The 23277-nt window shown below is 41.0% G+C and overlaps 1 protein-coding gene across 1 annotated transcript in view; it reads right to left on the bottom strand.

Annotated features, from left to right (window-relative positions):
• Nucleotides 1-23277, bottom strand: part of ESR1 (estrogen receptor 1) — a 247513-nt gene that overhangs the window by 209525 nt on the left and 14711 nt on the right. The window contains exon 2 of the mRNA XM_033867852.2: nt 5624-5814. Within this exon, the coding sequence (XP_033723743.2) occupies nt 5624-5814 (191 nt within the window). The remainder of the gene's footprint in view (nt 1-5623; nt 5815-23277) is intronic.

The raw sequence follows: 23277 nt of genomic DNA, 5'->3' as shown, positions 1-23277 counted from the left end.
ATAAGAACATTAGTCACCATACTCTAGGATGACCTCATCTTAACTAATTATATCTGCAACAACCCTATTTCCAAATAAGGTGACATTCTGAGGTACTGGGGGATTAGGACTTCATCATATCTTTTTGTGGGGGGACACAATTCAACCCGTAACAGATATGTATGACATTGCTTAGGAAACTGGGTGGAGAAAAGGATGAGAAAGTGAAAGGAACAGAGGTTGCAAACTCTGTGGAATGCCTGCTTGTAGAGAGACGAAGAGGGAAAATAAAGAGGCAGAGAGAAGACAGCAAGCCCTCTGTTCTTTCACAGTTGATTTACCCAATTTCCACTGTGCATTTCTTGGTTTATGCTGTTTCACATTTCTGGAATTCTTCTCCAAACTTCTTAACGCCTATGAAAATCCTCCAATTCTTTCCAGGCCTATATCAAATATACCACTTGCATTAACACTTCTCTTGCTAGCCTTACCTGATGAAATAACTCTGTTCTCTGAAGCCCTCCAGCAGGTTTTATCTACTATTCTTTTGACTTCTTGCCACGTTCTATCATTTAACAGACGTGTGCCCACGTGACTGTAGACATGGGAGTTATAGCAACAAACAGGGCAAACCAGACCAGAAACCGGCTCTCACTGAGCTTCCACCCAAGTTTGGGCAGGAATATTTGAAGGTGGCGCCTGTTGCAGACAGATAATAATCAACCAAATAAATAAATCTGAAAGTTCATTAAGGGTTTAAGGGCCTTAAAGGAAAATAAGGAAGGTATTTAAAAAAATAAAAAACTAGAGGCAAAGGTTTGTAGGGTTATTTTTGGTGGGGTAGTCAGGGGAGGTAAAAAGGGAACCATATATACTAAGGTCCTGAGAAAGGAATGTGTGTCGTGTGTTGGGAGAAGAGAAAGATGGCCATCGTGGCTGGATTACAGTGATGGGGAGAGAAGGAAGCGGGAATACGACCATGCAGAGTATTTTAAGGCACAGAAAGGAATCTGGACTTTAAGTGCAGTGAGAGTTTAAGTTTAAGACCATATGACCTGATTAATGTATCTAAAAGAGTTCTCCTGCTGTCACTTGGAGACTAGACTGCAGAAGAGCAAGTAGGGAAATGTGGAGACAAAAGACTTAGTATTTTGGGGTGCATGTACTGCCAGGATCAACTCTGAGATGTATCTCTGAAATGACTCCAAAGATAAGACAGTTTTGTAATGAGAGAGCGGCAGCCTCCACTTCTACCCCATCCTCTGGCCTTTTCTAGACAGGGGCGCATAGGTCAAGACAGAAGGCGACTGGAAATGGGAAACTTAGCATAAAAACGAACCCATCTTGGGCAAACAAGAGTGAATTCCTAAGCACAAAAGAACTAAGTTCTCTTTTCACAGACCAGCTGAACGGGCCTGAGGTTCTCTAGAAAGTCAGTCTCTGCTTACCCCTGGCAGCTGCTGAAGGAGCTATCCAGGGTGCTGGACTCTCACCCTGAAGCTTTCTAGGGCCTGGTGGGTAAGGACATCAGTTATCCTTGTCGGACCTAAAACCCCCACTGTGCTGAACCATAGCCAGACTCCACCCTAATACCATGTCCTTCTGGCCTTAGCTAACCTTTAAGTCAACATGGGCCTGGGCCATATCTGTTAAGCATAGTGTTAAGCATCTTCCACAGATGCCTTAGAAAGAAAATATAAAGTGGCAGTGCAGCTAGGGGTGTACAGATAGGTTTGAGCCTCCACTGTGCCTCATGACCATTTATAATATAAGACCATACTATGATCTTTATAATATTTATTTGTAATATTATGACCAAGCTGCGAGCTCCATGGAGTCCTTTTCCTTGTTCAAAGGTAGTACTTGGCTGCTGAACCTATAACCAAATCTCCTTATGTAACTCATCCAAGAGTCTCTGCCTACAACACATCTTAAGGAACACTGCTCCTCTACCTACAGTGACTAATAAATTTACAGAATATCCAATTTCACCCATCTCCTTTAAATCGTGTCCTTGACTTCACTTTAAAAAAAAAAAGTATGTTCAACTGGAGGCCATTATTCAATTTCTTGAGTAATCAAGTTCATACACTAGGCAGGGGATGAAAATTTGTATGCTTTCAAGTCAAACACTTTACCTCTTCAACTAAACACTTAGAGCACTAGAGTAATCTGATGGATACTCATTTCTAGCTCTCTTCTTAAGCAACAAGAAAAACAGGAAGAGCTACAGCATCTTCAGAACTTTCTACCTGCAGCATGTCAGACCCTTCACTGTCCTTAAATAGGTTTGAGGGGCAGCGTGATTTATAAAGAGTCACAGAAGTTCAGTAAAACTTTTTAGTTCCAAGCTATCAAGACTATGACGAGAAAGACTCTATTGCTCTGCTGTTTTCCTTTTATATACGCAAACAAATCAAATAGATGGAAACGCCATTAAAGTCAAAAGGAAATAAATTACTTTGTTTTTACACAAAGAAGAAATATATGGCCCAGGAATGTCTTAGATGGAGTATTAATTTTGTTAATTTTTATTCACAGAACTCCCCAAACTCTGCCTTACCTCCTGGGCTTTACCCGCATACTCAGTCCCATCTTCATATGACTGAACACTCAACCTGCCCTTTTTCATTTTGTTCACTTGCAAAATTCTCCAGACAATTTTAAATCAGGAAACTTTCTCTGAGAGCCTGACTCAAGCCCCACCAGGAATAAGTGAAGTCTGGACTCCTGTAAAATCTGCACTCACCCTCATCTTGGTACTTATCACACTGTAATTTAATTGCTGGTTTATTTGTCCACCTCTCCTACTACCTTTAAGCTCTATGGGGGTAAGGACTATGTCTTTACTGTAATTGTATCTCCAGGACCTCACACAGTGCTTTGCTTAGTAGAGGCATTCAATGAACAAATTAATAAATTAGTGAACTTTATGATTTTTAAGGTTCCTCTCTATCTTTAAAAGTTCATAACTCTGCCTTGTTTCCAGGCTTCCTGCAGAACTTTGGACTCAATAGTCATCTCATTTAAGAAACCTTCTGTAAATGTCTTCATACCATGATAAGTAAGAAGTTTCTGAAGCCACGTAGAAATTGCACTTGTAAGCAGTTTATATGTACAACTTTCAAGAGTATAATGAAATCCTACTACTTAGTCTGTACGTACAAGTTAGATATCAGATACATACTTTAACTATCAAAGATAAGCAAACATTTTTTTGAATATTTGAACTTGAGATAAAGCCATACCAACAAAATATTTCTTTTTATACACTTACATTGACTTCATTTAGCTGTTATAAGTATTTTTTTCCTGTGTTTTCTGTTCCGATGCCTTAATGCCTAGAGACAATACTAAGTTCAGTGTGGTGTTACATAGCACACTCCTAAATGCTGAACACACATGAAGAAAATAATTTGTGAAAATTGTTCCTTGGAGGAAGATAGTTTCTACCTTCAATCTCAGTCTTTTTACATTTATAACTGACAATATCTTCTTTTCTTATATTCATCTATTGTCTTCCCTATCTGTATCATAGCACAGCACTTTATACTAACTTACTCTCTAATCCTATCGTGAGAACGTGTACCTTTGCCTCCCCAAATGAATTTCCCAAACAAATTCTAAATTTTGTGGGATTATGGATTACTTCTTACACATATTTTTATTTCCCTCAGACTATCTAGCACAGGTACAGAGGAAGTTCTCAATAAACATGAAAGACAAAACGTTAGATTTGGAAACCATCGATTCTCCTGTCATACATTAAATTGGGAGTCAGCAAATTACGGCCCACAGGCCAGTCCTGGTCAGTTACCTGTTTGTGTATATAAAGTTTTATTGGCACACACCCATTTATTTACACAGTACCTATGGCTCCTTGCAGGCCACGATGCCAGAGTGAGTAGCTGTCACAGAGACTGCATGGTCTGCAAAGCCTAGCTAGTTACTCTCTGGTCCTTTGCAGAAAAACTGCTGACCCCTGCTCTAAATCATTTTTCCAGGTGAGGGAACTCAGTCTCAGATAAATGACTTGTCCAAGTTTGTAGCTGAACCTACCCACTAAATCTACCTCTGTCAGATGCTTTTTCCATACCAGATTAAATGCTTGATAAAAATAATGGTATCTTAGATTATATAAAACTAACTGAAAAGAAGAATCACAAATGAAGACGGCTGTCAGAAGACCTTTAAGGGCTTATACTAACTTAAACCAAAATACAAATAGCACTTTTCTAAATTAAGATAGTATTAATATCTGCTAGTAAAATTAAATAATCTGTGTTGGTATGTATCTATATACAAAAATCCACTATCATATAATATTATAAATTTTATTAAAATTCTAATAAAAAAGTCCCAGTCTTACAATAGATTTCTAAAAGATGGTGAAAGTAATACTTGTCAAAAAAAAGTGCTTTTAAAATGGACCAAGTTGACCTCACATGCTACTCTATTAAGATATGAATAGCCTTTAAAAAAATCCATCCACTGGCAATGAAAGGAAAACTGAATAGTGTGTATCATCCCCCAGCTTTCACCCCACATCAGGGCAGTGAAGAGCTACAGCAAAAAGTCCATGAGAATAGTGATTCATTCTCTAGTCAAAAGTGTCTGCAATCAGTACCTATTAATTTAGTAGACTCTGGTTTTCAACAAGTTACTTCAGTCTCAATTTCCATAGAGGGAATCACACAAAAACTCCATCAGAAATATTCTTAGTATTTATATACTAAACTTTGTTTAAGCTGAAAAGATAAAGGAATAAGAACAGAGAAAAATGGTCCAGTATTAAAACAAAAGGTTAATCCAGCTAGTTTGAACTGCTGTCAGGTCTCTGTTTTTGTCAAAGGATCTTTAGCATAGATATTTTAGGTAGTAAAAATGATTGTTTCTCCCAGGATATCCTATATAGACAATACAGCAACAATATAGACACTCCTGGAGTAGAAATGAAATGTAGCTGGCAGTCTATCAGAGAAACTGCACTTGGAAAACTGTATAAAAGAAAAGGATTGAAGCAGACATTGCAAATGACATAAATGAAGTCTTACAGGTGTATCCTTAATAACTGCTTGATACAGATAATACATCCCTTATTACAAGTCACCAGCCATTGAATCTTCTCAGTTTAGCAAAAGGTCATGTCATCCACTGAGACAACAAAGAGATGGAAGAAGAGCAAGAGAAGAACGAGTTAAATTAGAATTGGTCTGGAGCAAAGATCAGAATGCTTATCTGCGCAAAGCTAAGCTGGAGAAATAATTATATATGGATAATTCATATCACACTACATCACAACAGCCTAGTTGCCTACAACACATAAATATCCACCTGCCATCCCCCAATCATGGCATGGACAACATCTCAGAGACACAGCTATTGAAATCCTCTTCCTCTAGAGTTGCTCAAGACTGTTGGGATCTTGCCAAATGGAGGAAGCATAATGACTCAGCCACGACTACCCTGACATTTGCCAATTCCTTCTCCTGGGATCTTGTCTCTTCTCCATGTTTCTACCATAGATACTCGTGGACCTACTAGGTATTAGTGTTTTGTACAAATGGCTGATCACATGCCTTCCTCTGTTGCTTCCCCTCTTAGGATTAAAAAATGGGATAAGTTGTTTGCAACACACTATTACCTTGAATACTTCTCTTGAAGAAGGCCTTACAGCCCTCGCAAGACCAAACTCCATAATGGTAGCCTGAGGCATAGTCATTGCACACTGCACAGTAGCGAGTCTCCTTGGCAGATTCCATGGCCATGCTTCCCTTGTCACTGGTGCTGGCCAATCTCTCTCTGCCACCCTGGCGCCGATTATCTGAATTTGGCCTGGGGAAAAAAATAGGAGAAAAAAAACAAAAAAACAAAACAAAAAAAACAGTGAATCCATTAACATTAGAAAAGCAAAACATGCACTCTCCTCTAAAGAATAAGAGGCTTGGAAGACGTAGCAGATCCACTTTATTCTGACATTTCGAAATAATGAATCATAATGTAAGCTAATCTTCATTACCTCTTGCCGTCTGTTGCAGCAAAAGGGGTTTGCCTATTATATTAACCTTGAGGGGAAATTGTTTATTGCAAACTTTCTTAAAAAATGGACTTCCTACACCAGAATATATTATCCAGAAAATGACAAAATGAAATTAGCTGGTTTCTAATAGACTTAATCATTTTTTTAGGGATTCTCAATTAACCCAGAACCATTAGAGACCAATGCTCATTCCAATTCTAGACCACACTAAGGGCCTTTAGAAAATGGAGACAAAGCATAAAACAGCTGGAACATTTGAAAGTCAGATGAACTGATGAACAACATAGAACATGTATAGAAAGATAATTCAAATTTTTACATCATTGTTACAAGGTAACCCTGGGTATCAGTTGTTATGACTTGACTGTAATTTGAGGATAGTAGTCAATATTCAATATTCCTCTTCAAGAACATGTAGAATGAGAAGAACAGAGGAACACAAATGATTACACCAACGCTGAAAATTTTCAGGGAGGAAGCGTATCTCAGAAAAGAAACTGAGAAGGCACAGTCAGAAAGTTCTGGGAGAACCAAGTAAACGGGGAAGCAAAAAAGTTTAAAGAAGTAGAAAGCTTTAAGAAGGAGAGTGTGACCAATCGTGTCAAAGGAGCAGAAAAGTCCAATAAAACCAGGACTGATAAAATGAAGCTGGATTTGACAAGGAGGACACTTAGCAAGGAGTTTCAGTAGAGGGTACAAGCCAATCCAGTGGGTGGAGAGTGCATGGAACATAAGGAAATGACAATGAGTGAAGGCCATTCCTCTGAGAACTTGGACGTGAATGGGAAGAGAAAGAGATAGGGTTGTCACTAAAGAATATAAAGACAAAAAGGCGTGTTTTGAATGGAAGGGACCTGAGAAGGCCTCATGGAGACTGGAGGGAATGGGCCAGTAGGGAGGGAATGGTGGAAGGTACAGAGAAGGGAAAACAGAACAAAGTCAAGAAGGAAAGTAAAGCAGTTGGGATTAAATACACAGGTAGAAGGGACAGCTTCACTGAAGACACCTTGAAGAAGACAGGGAGCAAAGAGGTAAGGAAAGGAGTAGATGAGACTACGTTTGCATGTCTTATCTAACCACGTATAGGAGCAGAAATGACATTGACCCAGGATTTGCTAGGCATGTGCAACAGAATAAAGGTGGTATGAGAGAATTGGGGAGTATATAGCCAGAGCCCAGCACAGTGCCTGGAATGTAGTTGGCACTCAATAATACCTTGAAATGAATGGAGTGTTCCAGGGTATATAAGGGGGGAAAAAAAGAAGTAGAAAAATATTGGAAGGAAAGATGGAATGAAGCCTATGACATTTAAAAACAAAACCAAAATAAGATGAGAAAAAGTGAATTGAAGATAGAGCTGCCAGGGTCTCTCGGTTAAGGAAGCTCATGCTTCTTGCTTTCCGCTCCCCGCCCAAATAACCAGACCACCCTGACTGTCACCACTCCTCCCCTTCACAAGCCTGCCTCTCCTTTTAGCTCAAATTGTACAACCCTTCCCTGCCCTTCTCACTCATTAACGTCGCCCACAATTTTGCGGCAGTGGCTCTCAAACTACATTTGCCGTAATATTCACAAAATAAGGAGCTCCTTGGGCTGAGTGCGTCTGACTTTGCCAGTTTGTTCCATTCTAAATGACTTAGCTCTTAGGTTGGCAGCCATAAACAGGAGATCTTTATTTTTTTAATATCCTTAGAGAGAGCTGCCTCACAGTATTCAATTCTAGTTCATATTCTGTTACCCATCTCCTTCCATTTCGTCACCATGCCGTCAACGCTCCCCCAATAACCTCAAATCTTTCTACTGTTTGTTTACTAATGTCTCATGCACGATTCACGTCAGCAGGTAGCAGCTGTGAAGATTTCACTACAGAAGCTTAGCACCTGGGGAGGGAAGGGGTGGTGAGCAAGCATGACACTGACAGATTCGATGTCTTATAAACATTAGTATTGACCCTCGGGAAGCAGCTCAGCACCTAAAACATAGCAAGCGTGCAATACACGTTTGTTGAATGAATGAATGAGTGAATAGTACGTGCATGGGCAAAAGTTCCAAGGTGTCAAGTATCCCCCACCCATCCCTGCATAATAAAATACCGTATTTTTTTTAAATTGTGGCAAGGTAAACATAATATAAAATCTGTTACCTTAACTGTTTTTAAGTGTACAGTTCAGTGATAAGTATATTCACACTGTTGTACAACCAATCTCCAGAAATTTTCCATCTCACAAAGCTGAAACTCTTTACCCCTTAAACAACAACTCCTCATTTCTTCTTCCCTCCAGCCCCTGGCAAACACCATTCTACTTTCTGTCTCCATGCATTGGTACTCTGGATACTTCATATAAGTAGAATCATATAGTTTCTGTCTTTTTGTGACTGGTTTATTTCACTTAGCGTCATCCGTGCATGAATTCCTCTCTTATCAGCCACTCTTAATCCCCACACGCTGGAAATAACGTATCCCTGTTCTGAACTCGATAGCAGGTTTTCCTTTACTTCTCTTCTGCTACTTACTACATTATCCCTCCTTCAATTGTACATTCTCGTCTTCACTGCTGTCCAGTAAGTTCCTTGTGTCTTATCTTTGGAACGCTGAGCGTTTAGAGCACAGAGCCTCTTCCAGAATAGGAACTCAATAAATATTGATATCAAATGAATTAATCAATGACTGAGTCAATAATGTAACAATTTTCAAAACACTATAAATAGGATATGCAAATACTGATTTTAAGAATATGGGTAAAAGATGTAAGAGCAAAAGCCCATTTTCCCCAGATCTAGCAGCGTTGCATGCCGTCGGCAAAATGCCTTTCATCCACACTTTACCTTTGAGATGGCCCTGGAATACTGAAAGTCTACTGTAGACATAGGGCATAAAATCAGAAAGCCTCCGAGAAGAAGAGAGGGGAAATTACACAGGCCATGTTTCCTCTCCATAAAGCAACTTTTTTATCCAGATGGGAAGTTCACATATATAACACGGTCAGTAATCATTTTGGCTGAGCCCTGCTCGATGAAGACTCCCAGACCAGGGCTGCATAAAAACGAATATAATACAGATCAAGCGAAAAGGCAAGTGAGATCATCTCATGGGTTGCAAAGCCCTGCGGCACCTTGAAATGCGACGCTCAAGGCTGTCTTGAGAGTCAAGCCAAGCTCACTTGGCACAGCTGCATCCAGATAGAGATCCGTGTCCTCAGGATGCAGACTCACTTGGCCCCGTTATCTGCAGTAGAAAGGATCAGAGAAGGAGGTGCCCAAGTCTGGACTCAGACCAACACACAAGGGTGGCTCAGGCACCAACCCAAGGTTAGACCTGTCCCCAGGGATAAGCCTACTTACAGGTCCGGACTCACCTCTTCCAGCTGTCCTCTGCCTGGCCTTGCCCGACTGCAGCTGTCATAGACCCGGAACCTTTAGCCTCACACCTCTCTAGTAGGAAGTGCTTACATTACATTTAGGGCAATCTTTCTTCTTCTCCCTCTGCCTCAGAGGCCCTTTGGCTTCTCCTTATTTCCACAGGACCAACATTAACTACTCTCATCAACTACTTTTCATGTTCTAAACGTCTTCAGGTTCTGCCTTCCTAATATGAGGCTTTGGATAAAACCCTTTTTATCCATTTGGATAAAAATGCCCTCCCCCTTTATCCTATGTGAAGATTTAACTAACCCTTTTGCCAAATTGCTAAAACATCTCCCTTTTTGTAAAACTTGTCTCCTATTCTCACTAAATTGTCACCATATTTAGTGAGTTTCTCATCCTGGACACTTCCTCATAAGACATAGATAAGAAGTTGACTAGTCTATTAGGCTACGTATTAAGAGATTAGATGTTTTTAGCACTACAGATACTTTAAAAGATTCTCTGAAAAGAAGTAGGGCAGAAGCTTGAATGAGACATGGAGGGATGTTCTGCCTCAGTGACTTAACACATTGCAACTTTGAGGCACACAAGTGACTAAGGAATGGAGTAAAGTAATGGCAGGAAAAAGAATGGCAGAAGCTGGAGAGCAACAAATAACAAAAGACACCACCACTGCACCTATGGAAACTAGAAACTCAACTGATTAGATTTAGTTCCATTTTCATTACATCAGTTTGACAACTAAATATTTCCAAATGGATGTCCCACTGATATTACATATCCAATATGATTAAGAGAGATGTCAGAAGGCATTCATATTGAGGTCAGAGAGTGGACTCTCTTGGACCAAGTGAAAACAGAGCGCATTAAAAAGTATTTGCCAGGAAGATTTTCATTAATCAAAGGAAAAGTTTGAAGCTCAATGTAACCAAATACTCTTGTTTTTCCAACCACAAATCACGGTACCAGCCATCCAAAAGCACTATTCCCCTGATTAGCCAAGCATTTAAAAAATTTTTTAGAGCCTTGGTTTCTAAAGGAAATATTTTTTGCGAAGTTAAAAGAATCAGCAAATATCCACTTCCTAGAAATGTGGGGGTAATTAAGTGCTAGTGGAACAACTTCATGACGTTCCCTCACCAATCAAATCCCCGAAGTTGTGAGCGGTCAAAGCTCCCTGAACTTTCGTTTCATGGCATTTACCATAATTTCCAGTCCCATGATTGAGGCATTATTGACAAATATATGTTCCCTGTGGTAGACAGTAAATTCCATGAAGGCAGGGACCCTGTCTCATTTGCTCCCAATTTTAACTGACACACAGTAGGTCATTACTAAATATTTGCTAAATGTACCTCCTACATCTAAGCCATCATCAAATTCAGTCCATCATTTCTTCAAAACACAATGCCTATCCTTCTTTGCATCCCTGGTTTTCATCATTCTCGCATAAGAGACCAATACTCCATGTCTGAATGACTAGAATTAAAGTCCTGTCTCCCATCATTCCTCAAACTCATCCTGCCAACCACTGCCAAAAGAATCATCATAAAAGACAACATTCACCTCTCAATAACTTCTCATTGCCTATACCCGGGGATCATTACCTTTTCGGTGGGTCATGGACTTGTTTGACGATACAATGAAAATGCTGAAACTGTCTAGAAAACACATAAACACACTTTCAAACTTCTGCCTATAATTTTAGGGGAGTCATAAATCAGGAAAACTCAAGTTAAAAAATCATCAACAAATAAAATTAAGCCCAAGTGCTTGAATTCCCTGCTCCAATCAGAACTGGTCTCTTTGTAGCTCCCTGAGCAAAATTTTATCCAATCCACCTCTGAGAAATTGCTCACACTCTGCTCCCCACTTGGTCACCACCTTCCATCACCTCAGCTGTCAGATAAAACCATGCTTCGTTTCCCATATTCCATAAGGCTTATCCTACATATTCCAACTCACACTGGTTCAGCTTTAAATTCTTACAGCAGGTAAAGTCTTCACCACTTCTCTGGACACCCACTCAGATCTCACTGGCCATCACTCCACCTCTATTTCCTCTGCAGGATTTTCTTCCCCCACCAGGCTCCTAAATGTCAATGTTCCTTGAGGTTCTGCCCCCAGCCCTCGTCTGTCTCAGCTGACAGCTCTTTGTGGGAATCTCAGCCATGTGTGTGACCACGAGAAACTGCCGTCCCATACTCCTCTCCTGGACAGCAGACCTAGATGCTAATTACCCGCTCTGCAGCTCCTCTTGAATCACCCTAAGAAACCTCAACCTTAATGCGCACAAAACTGAACTCAGGATCTTTCCCTAAAAGCCTGTTCTTACTCCTGCATTCCCATTTTTGGCCCTGTGGCCCATTGATCCACCTGAGGCATTCAAACATGCGCTCCCCCCGCCTGGAACACCCTTCCTCACCCACTGAATAACTCCCATTTATCCTCCAGTTCAAAGTTTGAACTTAACTTCCTCCAGGGAGCTTTGCTGACCTCCATGAGCTAGGTTAGATGCACCCTGAACTCCCCCTACTGTAGTAGAGGCCTTTACTCCCTATGATATTATGATTTATAATAAGAAATATATATTTGGTCTTCATCCCCATTCCTTGCACAGAGTTCCTAAAACCCTTGGAATTTCCTAAGTGATGAAAGCAACAAAGGTATCTCTTGTTATGTTAACAAAGTGACTTTTGGACCCCATCTAGGGAGGAGGGTTGGTTGCCAGGGGAACCAGCCAAGCACTGAGGGTTGGAACTTTCAGTTCCACCTCCTGATTTGGGGGGATAGGGGACAGGATGGAGGCTGAATCAATCACCAATGGCCAGTGATTTAATCAATCATGCCTAAGTAATGAAGCCTCCATAAAAACCCAAAAGGAAGGGGCTGGAGAGCTTCTGGGTGGGTGAACACACAGAGGTATGGAGAGAGGGGTACACCTGGAGAGGGCATGGAAGCTTTGCACCCCCTCCCCATACCTTGCTCTATGCATCTCGTCCATCTGGCTGTGATCTAGTAAGTCAAATGTTTATAATAAACCAGTAATCTAGTAAGAAAATGTTTCCCTGAGTTCTGCAGGCCATTCTAGAAAATTAATCAAACCCAAGCAGAGGCTCATGGGAAACTTGGATTTAAAGCCAGTTGGTCAGAAGCACAGATGATGACTGGGCCTTGCGATCAGCATCTGAAGTGAAGGGCAGTGTCATGAGACTAAGCCCTTAACCTATGGGATCAGGTACCATCTCCAGGGAGCAAGTGTCAAAATTGAGTTCATCGCTTGGTGGTGTGTTAAAACACATACACACATACAGAATGCAGCCAGAATCACACTTCGCTATTCAAAACCCTCATGGCTTCCCACCACACCAAGAATAAAACTCAAAGGCCCAGCGCCATCTGTTCCCTGGCTGTCACTCTCACCGGGACTCTTCGCACTGCTTCCCTCACTCACCGAGTTTCAAGCGCTGAAGTCGCTGCTGCGCCACAAAGGCCAAGTGCGTCCAGGTCTCAGCGCTCTTCTCCTGACTTGTTTCCTCCCTCCACTCAGGGTTTCTCATCTTCTCAGGGAGCCTTTCCTGACCTCTCTAAAGTAGCTTCCCAATTACTGTTCACCCTTTTATATTGGTTTGGTTTTTCTTTATAGCGCTTAATGGCTACCCAACGTCAAACCAAATGTTAACGTTTATTTACTGTGTGTCTTCCCCAAATGTAAGTTTCCTTTCCCCAAAACCTTCAAGAGAGCCTAGCAGAGAAATAATTGTTGAATGAACAAGTACATAAATAAATGATTGAAGCCATGGACCCACATTTGGTTGTGTTCTGTTTAATTATCTATCCTTCCCCATACACTGTAACATCCACCATGGCAGGGACTGCGGCTACCTTACTCACCATGGTCTCCCAGTTCATGCTCAGCACAGTCTGACACACAGGTAAGTGATTAAGAAACATCTGCCATCTGAAGGAAGGTACAGACATGGTGAGTCTTCTTGAAAGTCTTCCCAACTCGCCTGTAACTCCCACATCACAACCCTGTCCTCCACACCACAGCAAGAGCGAGACAAAATGGACATGAAATCCTTTATGTCTCCTCAACGTCTATCATAAGGCTTCTGAATCTTCTTCTTCTGAGTGGACCCCAGGAAAATACCCTTATTTACAGAAACACAGATTTTGCTTATAATCTTTGGGTGTTCACGGGCCCCCTGAAGTCCATGAATGGTCTCCTTAAAAGACTTCAGACTAAGAGCACCCACTGCAGGTCTATGGGTGAAATGCAGGCTCTTTAGTATTGACCATGATGACTTGGCCACTGTCCAGTCTCCAGCTCCGTCCCTCCCTGTCAGGGTTAATTTTAAGTGTCTCACTTCCCCAACCTGGCTAGCACATGTCTGGGCCTTTGTCCACACTGCTTCCTCTCTTGGCCAAAAAGCAAAAATCTCCTGAGTGAAAATGGCCCCTTCTCAGGTAGCAACCACTGAATTTCTCAATAGAATCAACATGCGCTCCTAGAGTATCACATATATAACTATTCCGAAATCCTCATCATCATATGTGTTCACTGTGAGTCTCCAGGAAAGAGATCCTATTAGTGTCACCTTTGCTTCCCAGTTTCCAGCACAGTAATGACAACTAGTAAGCGTCTGACAGTTGACTGTGGAATGAGTAAGATTATATGCTCCATATTGTATGTCTTGCCTGCCCAACCAGGCTGTGAGCTTTTCACCAGTATGCAAACTATATTCTAAGTATTTTCTATCACCCCCAAAGCACCTGGTATGGTACTCTGCACACAGAAAGTACCCAATAAATACTTACTGGATAAATTAATCAGTAAAGAATTAAGAACAACTTTGCAAGAGACACAGCTGAATCTGTTGCAATACCAGAACACTGTATCAAGATAACAAGAAGCCAGTTATTGATGCCTGTGTGTGTACCAACATACAAATCAATTGGAACATGGTTTCTTGTGTACCTCCGTCTGCTTTAAATATCAACAGGGATGGGCATAAGCTAGAGGTGGTTCATGCCTTTGGCCAGAACTTACCTATGGGTATTTCTACTCTATGCAACTTTGTACTTGGATTTTAATATGACCTTTATTTTTTTTCCATGGCAGTACAGAAATGTTCTCACAAAGAATAAAGTTGACATAAAATGGTAGAGTCTAGAGAGGGAAAATTCTGAATCTCATTTTTAGAAAAGCTAGAGTTAAATAAGTCCTGGGCCACATTTGGGAAGCCCAGTAAAACAGGTGGTAGTTATGTTCGGCGGTAGGCAAGTTAAAAATTATTTTCTGGATAACAAATATAAGTCCTTTCAACTTGGCTGGAAATTAAAGACTCTAGCTCATTTATACTGCTTACCTGAAAACTTACTCTGTCTCTTGTCTCATATTACCCACTTAATGAGTATAATTTTTATTTGTATTTGTTGTATCTTCTGGTTAATAAACAGAGGCAGATAATGTTCTTCCCTAAAAGGTACAAAAGAAAACTTCTTCCAAAAAATGACTGGTGATAAATGCAGTTCACTTCGATTCCATGAAATTATCTAGGGAGAGAGTTATGGTTGCTATTTCAGCTTCTGCCCAAAGTTCAAACCACACCCTGGACTTCTGGAAAACCCAGCATGACCCTTGGTCTAGCAGCTGGAGGAGTAGGCAAGCAAATTTTCGCACAAAATTGATAGTTGTGGCAGGCATTATTTTAAGTGCTTTACATGGAATTAGATCATTTAACCCTCAAAACTACCCCAAGCAATACTATTAGAACCGGTTGTTTTAAACATGAGGTAACCACGGTTCAGAGAGATTAGCTAACTCACCCAAGTCATCCAATCAGGAAAGGATGGCGTCAAGGACCCAGGCAGTCTGATCCCAGGGCCCAGGCTCCCCAAAGAGAAGAGAGTCCTTGGGAACTGCACCCCAACTCATCACAAGGCAAGGGCAGAGTATGTCACAACTGGGAACAAAATCATTACCTCAGATCTCATTCCTAAACTCATAAATAGTAATCCTGTTAGAAATTGTCTGTAATTATTTATTACAAGGCCAATAATACTTTTTTTAAGGGAAAATGCTAATTCAGTTTCTAGTGCAAAGGTTAAGAACTGTTATGTTCCATGAAAACAGAGATAATGGAGCTGACAGTCATACAGAAGAACGCGTTGATGAAAGTTTGAATATCTCCTAAAAAACCATTTCAGAAAATGCCTATTTTAACTCATCAACAAATAGAAAATAATATGTCATTAGTGCTTCTATACAAGAGTCCTGAAATTCTTTATACACAAAGAACGTTAGCATTTGCCAGTCAAAACTTAAGTCTCTGTGAAATGTCAAGAGGTTTTCCCACTCACTTAAAAAAATATCTTCACCCCCAAATACAAGCAAGAGTTGATTTTCCACACTAATGGGAAACAAGAACAACCTGGCATAAAATTCCCTAAAAACCCATTTAGCCAATATCTTTTTATCTTTTATCAGTTACTAATGTGTAACCAAGCGACCTGATTGGAGTTTCACCACCTCTCCTTTCTCTACTCTCACCAACCAGTTGCAAGTGCTAATGAACGGTGAGGATAAGAAGCCCAAAGTAAGATGCAAGACGTGGGGCATACAGGTGACACAAAGGCGCTAAGTCAGGAAAGAGCTGTGGTTTGACAGCACACCTTCTTAAAACAAGTCTGACTTGCAGTCTAATTTCCACAGAAAATAGGACACTATATCAGGAGAATAATCATCTACTCACATGCAGAAATATTAAGAAATTCATTCACTCATTTAACAGCACTGGGAAAGTGTCTACTTATTACCAGCCAGGAGCATCCTAGGACAAAGGACACGTGCAAAAGGAGGAAGAACAATAAGGAGAGGAGGGACAGAAGGAAGAGAAGAAGGACAGCTTCTGTCCTAGGAAAGCAGACAACTCAGGCAGGAAGACTTGGGCCTTTGGGAAAAGGCACTTCAGGTACAGAACCCCAAAAGAGCGAACACAATCCTGCTCTAACACTGGCCTCTGGTCTGCTTTTGAGTGTGATCCATAAATCATCCCATAAATCGTAAACTGATGATCCCGTCCAAGACACAGAGACAACATATCATCGCATAAAAAGACCACAAAAACATGTCTAGAATTGCCCATCCAAGACACAGAGACAATATATCATCACATAAAAAGACCACACAAACATGTCTAGAATTGCAAACGGAAATTTTTACTTAAAATAATTCTTTGGGAATCTGTATGTCATTAGGGATAGCTTCACTGCAAATGTAATAAACTTCAATGAGGGAGGCAGGGTATTGTGGTGGAAAAATTCTACACTGAGTTCTGAGTCCCAGAACTTCTGGGTTCTAGATAAAAAGCTGTCGATAACAGCTGCATGGCTTAAGCAAGTCACCAATCTCTTTGGGCCTCAGTTTCTTCTCCATCAAATGAGAATTCTCAACTATGTTTTCTAAATTGCTTTCCAGCCTTTATGCTGGGTGACCATGATTCTGACCCATGCCTCTGACCAACAATAACATCTATAACCAGCTAGAATTTCTTCAGTGGGTCTCGCCAGTGCACAGCCCATTTTTCAAAACTCTTTCCCAAGAGTAATAAAATGTATAAAAGATGAGTTGGTAAGAGGCCCTAGCACTGCATTTAAGCCTGCTCAGCGCTCAGTCCCATGACCAATCAAAGGGGACAAACACCCATTCCATCAGAAGGAGCTGTCAGTGATGGCCATTGTGTTTCTAACTGCCAAAGTGGCTTGCCCACAGAAATGTCACTTCTCACTAATATGAGGCATGAGAAAACAGGAAGAAAAAAAAGTAGAGGGAAGACAGACAAGAAACAGATAAACAAAGAAACGGGGAGGGGGACGTACATCTGTATATTTGATATATTCTTAGTTCACTGAGCTCTATTAACAATGATTGAGGTGGGAAGCTGGGTAGAAGAAAATATAGCTGAGATATCAAAGACAAAGGAGACATAATTCATCTATTGAGGCTCTGCTCAGTCAACACGCATGGCTGGAGAGGGTTCCGAAGCAAATGAACGATTCCAGAATAGAAGACAATTTGGATATGGTTTAAAATGAACAGAGGTTCTTTTGCACAGAACCTTCAATGATAATAAGGCCAAATTCTTCACCATCATCAGGGACCAGAAATGTTGCTACCTCCGGGTAGGTATCAAGAGCTCTCTTACATGCGGAAGTTAGAACTAACCTGCAGAGTTAGCCCTCTTTGATTTTCCGATCCACTCTACAGGAAGCAAGCTCAAAGAGCAACCTATTCTTTTGCTGCTGATGCAACAAAGAAAAAAACATCTTGCCTACTTCTGAGAAGACACAGTAGATTGCTCTGTGGTGTAGCAATGACAATTGCAGATTATGTCATCCGGAGACACTAGGAGCACAGAGTTGCACACTATGTGGATCTCATGGCGAGATGAGATTGGGTTGGTGTGTGTGAGACACCCTACCAGGGGCAGCGATTCTGGAACTTGCGGGGAGTTTTGGAGTTTTGACATGCTACTGTTACCTTTTTGACTTAGGGTAACATATGCAAAGTGCTCTCTGCAATAGCTCAACTTTCTCCAGACTCATCTCCTGCTGCTCCTTTACCCACCTTCCAGGTACCGCGTACTCCAGCAGCCATCTGTGTGCACTTCCTAACCTGCCATGTCTTCACTCTTCTCATGCCTTCACTCTTCTCATGGCTTCGCTCTTCTTCTCATGCCTTCGCTCTTCTCATGCCTTTGCTCTTCTCATGCCTTTGCTCTTCTCATGCCTTTGCTCTTCTCATGTCTTCACTCTTCTCATGCCTTCGCTCATGTTGTTTTCTGCTAAGAATACCCTTGCCCAGCCCCTGTGATCCAGGAGAAATCCTAATCGCATCCTGACTCACTTCTTCCCTCTGCTATCTCTATACCTTGTAGCCACGTTCTCTCTGCCTCCCTGATTGCAATAATGGTTCCACAGGTTCCATGCCCACTAGACTGTGGGAGCCTTGTGAACAACATCTAATAATATATAGGAGGCAGCCAATTAATCTTTTGATTTCATTTAAATTAATTCAATTTAATAACCCACCTGAATTACGTGGAGCTAGCTGCATGATAGCTCTTGAAATAATTAAAAATACCTTGAGAGATTAGTAAATCCATCCTAATATATGTCCAACTGCCGGCCCAAATTTCTTCTAGAGAAGAATAGATAATAGAGCAAAAGAAATTTCAAGTTTGGGTAAGTCACTCCCTGATTTTCTCAACCACCATCTAAGGGACTTTAGAATAAGTCACTTAACATGTGAGTAACTCTGTGCCACTTTTCCACATTTGAAAATAGCAATACCAATATTTTCTCTAGCTGGGGAATTGACGGCGTTGGATAATATTTACAAAAAGAAACTAAAAATCCTGAAGGTAGATGCTGATGTTAATCTTTAAAAACTATTTTGAAATACATACATAGTAGTGTTCCAAAAAATGTGTGACACTGAAAAGGATTTTAATTACTGTCTAATCCTTGACTCCTCTCATATGCTACATCAAAACTCTCAGGAAATCCCAACAGCTTGACCTTCAAAGTATAAATCAATGCAAATTCTTGATACTTATAGAAATATTGTTAACTTTTAAATATGCTAATCATAGTACAGTTGTGTTTTTAAAAAAATAGTCCCCATCCTTCAGACACGCATACAGAAATATGTACAAATAAAATATAATTGCCAAAGCTGGGTGATGAATACATGAAGGGTCGTTATGCTATTGCACGTCTGTCAAGGTTTGAAAACTTTCACAATAAAAACTCAGATCAGGTCATTCCGCTCTTCAAAACCCTCTGTTGGATCTCCCACTCATTCAGGGTAAAAGCCAGCAACCCGACAATGACCTGCAAAGGCCCTGTGCACTCTGACGCCTACACTCCTCTCCGTCCTCACCTCCAACTTGGTGCTCCACTCTGTCATCCCAGCCTCCCTGTCTCATACACACAGGGCACACTCCTGTCCCAGGGCCTTTTCACTGCTCTGACCTCGGCCTGAAATACTCTTCACTGAGATATTCTCATGCCCTTCCCTATTTCACAACTTTGCTTAAGTGTCGCCTCCCTAATGGAACCTTTCCTGATTGGTCTGATTTCTTTACTGGTCTGTTCCCAGTGCCTAGCATAGTGCCTGGCATAGAGGAGATGGCCAATAAATATCAGCTGTGGAATGAATGAATGAATGAAAGGGAAAACTGGGTCAGCCATCTGGTGAACCTAGGTGGGGGTCCTACAACATCAACAGGGTGAAGTAAGAGCATGTCAGACAGGCTGCATTGGTGACTCTAAACCAGACTGGCAAGCAGTGATTTCAAACACTCCTTGGACCAACGGTCCAGTGTGGTACCCAGGAAGTCAGCAAAGTTAACACAGCAAAGTTTTCTAGAGTCTGAGTCTCAAGCAGCCAGGAGATCGATCCTCCAGATCCCTGAGCCAGCCCTGCGCTCCACCAAGCAGTTGGCTACCGACACCGACTACCTGATCACATGATGTCCACCCCTGGGCATGCCGCCACCCCACACCCTCCAGAACTTCCTGACACTCCTGAAGACCAAACCCGAGGAATACAGACAGGTCACCAAAGGCCTGTGCTGTAGCCTCACCACCATGACGGCTGCCACACGGAGTTCAGACTACTGACACCCCCAGACGCCTGGCTGAGAAGAAGGTCAGGGCTGGGCTTCTGAGGCCAGAGCGACTCTCCAGAATGGATCTGTTCTAAAAATCCACCCAGGATTAGACAGAATTTGTTTTTAAAAGACTTGATTCATTTGTATCCTGGAAAAACAGTTGTAAATTAGAGGAATGTCATTTATTAGAGAAGAATTTTCAGGTGATTTTTAAAATGATCTGATCTTGAAAACTGAATTAATAAATACTGTGAAACGAAGAAAAAAAAGAAAACAGCTGCTCTGCTACTCTTTGGAAACATCAGTGTCTCAGGCCTCCCAGCACAGGCTGGCATGTTGTAGCCTTTGCATTTGCAGACTTGCCTCTCATTTCTGGACAGCAGCCTCTTGAGATTCCTCCGGTTTCTAGACAGTACCCTCTCATGGTTCTGTCTAGACAGTGCAGTCAGAAGCAATCTGAAATCTCTGAGGAAAAGGGCTCAGATTTCCCAGTCACTACTCCACTTGCTCAGTCTTCTTACAAGACTTGGCCTTGGTCACAGGGAAGTCAATATTATACATTGTTATTACCCTTATAAGTGGTATTTATGACTTGCTATATTTCGTGCTGAAATACTCTTATATAAAATACTGATTCTTCTGCTGTAGTTCTGCAAGGTATAAGCATGCTATGAAGCAGAAAACAATCAAACCAACCAAACTTCCATTTACTACCCTCCCATCCCCAGTGCTCTGTTCAAACCTGGCTCACATCCATTTGGGCAAAATCACTCAGCTGTTAGCCAGTGGCCTCAGTTGCCACCAGCTCAAGCAACAAGTTTCCCAAGCAGCTGAGAACCGAGTTCTAACTCTTCCTCCCACCAACCCTCCCTCCAACCCCAGCTATGCCTTGGCATGTGACTCTGGGAGTTCTTCAATGTCCTTGAGTTAGGACTGAGTAAAAGGAAATGTTTCCAAAGACTTGGGAATTCTCACTCACACTTTGTTCCCCATGGTCTCACCAAAAAGACTTCAGAGAATCTCCCTCTAGAAAATTACACTTGTATGGTTATCTGACCTATACTCAGAAGACTGTTGGAGCAATTACTTATCCCACTGACTCCCAGGCAGCTCCTTATTTCACCCCTTAGCCTTGACTTCTTTACAAACCCCCTAGTATCCACGTATTGGAGGTCCCCCACGCCACATGCCATCCCTGAAAGCCCGTTTGCAGCCATGCATTGAGGCCCCTCATGCAGCACGCCACCTCCCAAGCCCCCATAGCCAAGCTCAAGTTCTCCTGTATGGAGTCAGCCACCCCAACACGCTAAAAACTGAAGAAATGGATGAGGGGGAGTGCAGATCTGTTCAATGCTCTATCTAGATAGGAGCTGTACATTTTCTTCTAAATCTTTCACGCTCTAGAAAGCATTTCAGAGAATAATTTTTCTAAACTATTTTCTGAAATCAATCAGAATGCTGCAAAAATAAGAGAATTCCCCCCAAACAACCAAGAAAAAAGTTCACTCAGTATATTACTCACTCACAAAATTAACTAGGAGTTCTGATGACAGGTCTCTTTTTACTAGGTCCTTACTCTTTGATTTTTCTCCTCACATAGAATTATAATATTGTAATATTACATTGTAATATTCTCCCTTGTACTTGGCCTATCTTTTCAGGTAACAGAATGAAGAGCTATGTCATTCTGTATTTACTCTAAACCTATGTCCTTAATTATAATCAATAACGGTGACAAAAGTTTAAGTGTACAGATTCCACATCGGCGTGCCTCCTTTCCTGGTAGGAAAAGGCAGGTGGACATCTGTGTTCCAGCTGGAAGAGAGAGCCATAAAACAGAACCTTCCGCCTTCAAAAATGAAGCTCAGTAAACAGTCAGGCAATATGGCTGGGGCTACCAGACTTACCCAATAAAAATGCAAGATACCCAGTTAAGTTGAAGTTCAGATCAACAACAAAGAATCTTTTAGTATAATATCATGTGGGACATAGTTATCCTAAAAGAGTTTTTTGTTATTTATCTGAAATTCAAATTTACCTGAGCATCCTATATTTTACTGGGCAATCCTAAATATGATGCTTTTAAGAGAAGGCAACAGAGATGCATGAGCCTGGCAGAAATGACCCAGGACAGTGGGAAAGATTACACCACAGGCTTAACCATGCTTTTCTTGTCAAGAGACAGAAGTCTGCTTTGAACAAAATGAGGCAATTTTGAAGGTGCATTAACTATTGGGCCAATGGGATATCACATTAAATTAATGTTCGCTCATTTACTAAAATTATATAGGAGTTTAAAATACTAATGTGCCTTCCGATTCACATGGCTTAGATCACCAAAGAGAAGCTCACTCAATGCTAAGTGTAATCTAGCACCACACCATGAGGCACGTGGCCTTGAATTAATTGATCATTCTCACTTTCCATCCGCCAGCTGCTGCTCTCCCCTGTAGATCCAATTAGAGAGTTTTAGCCTATACCTTGAGAATATGAAAATGATCATATTCCAAGGAGAAATATTGACTTAGAAAAAGCCACTATTGACCTAATCATCCTTTCTGTATATATCAATAGCATCCCTGGGCTACAAGGAACCACCAGAATGCGGAATGAGGGACAAAAGCTCTCAAAATATCGCTACGGAAGTTTTGTCTTCAACTTCTTAGTGAAAGTCATTTTGCTGAGAGGCTACTGATACCATTTTCACAACCAGAAGAAAATACGTTTTGGTCTACAATTTTTCACAAAAGAGAAAAGAAATGGGAAGGGCAACCTCAAGAAATCTATAGTAACTTCTGCCACTTCAAACTGTTGTTCTTCCCCACATATAAAAATCATCCTTTTCATGAAAAAAAGTCATCAAATGTTAATAAAAGTGCATTTAGTCCCTCCACGCTCTCTTTACAGTATTACTAACTGTAAGGTTATTAACACATTCTTTTCATATATTTTAATGGTCAATTCTAACAGTTCTTTAACTCATTAAAAAAATGAAAGTCAAAAAAATAGTATGGTTTTGTTTAATTATAAATCCTAGCCTATAAATATAAATTTCTACAGAATAAGTGGTTTCAGATCATCTTGGTTTAGTAGTTATAACCCATCAGCCATGCCCTTCTTTCACACAGTTGTCAGGAACATTAATTATACCTGGGACATACGGTTCCATCAATTGCCATGCTTATTAAACTTACATTTCATTTCCTGGAA

Source organism: Tursiops truncatus, chromosome 12, assembly GCF_011762595.2.
Source record: "Tursiops truncatus isolate mTurTru1 chromosome 12, mTurTru1.mat.Y, whole genome shotgun sequence".
NCBI classification, from domain to species: domain Eukaryota; kingdom Metazoa; phylum Chordata; class Mammalia; order Artiodactyla; family Delphinidae; genus Tursiops; species Tursiops truncatus.
The sequence above is the reverse complement of the archived record's forward strand: the minus strand, read 5'-3'. Positions and strand labels throughout refer to the sequence as shown.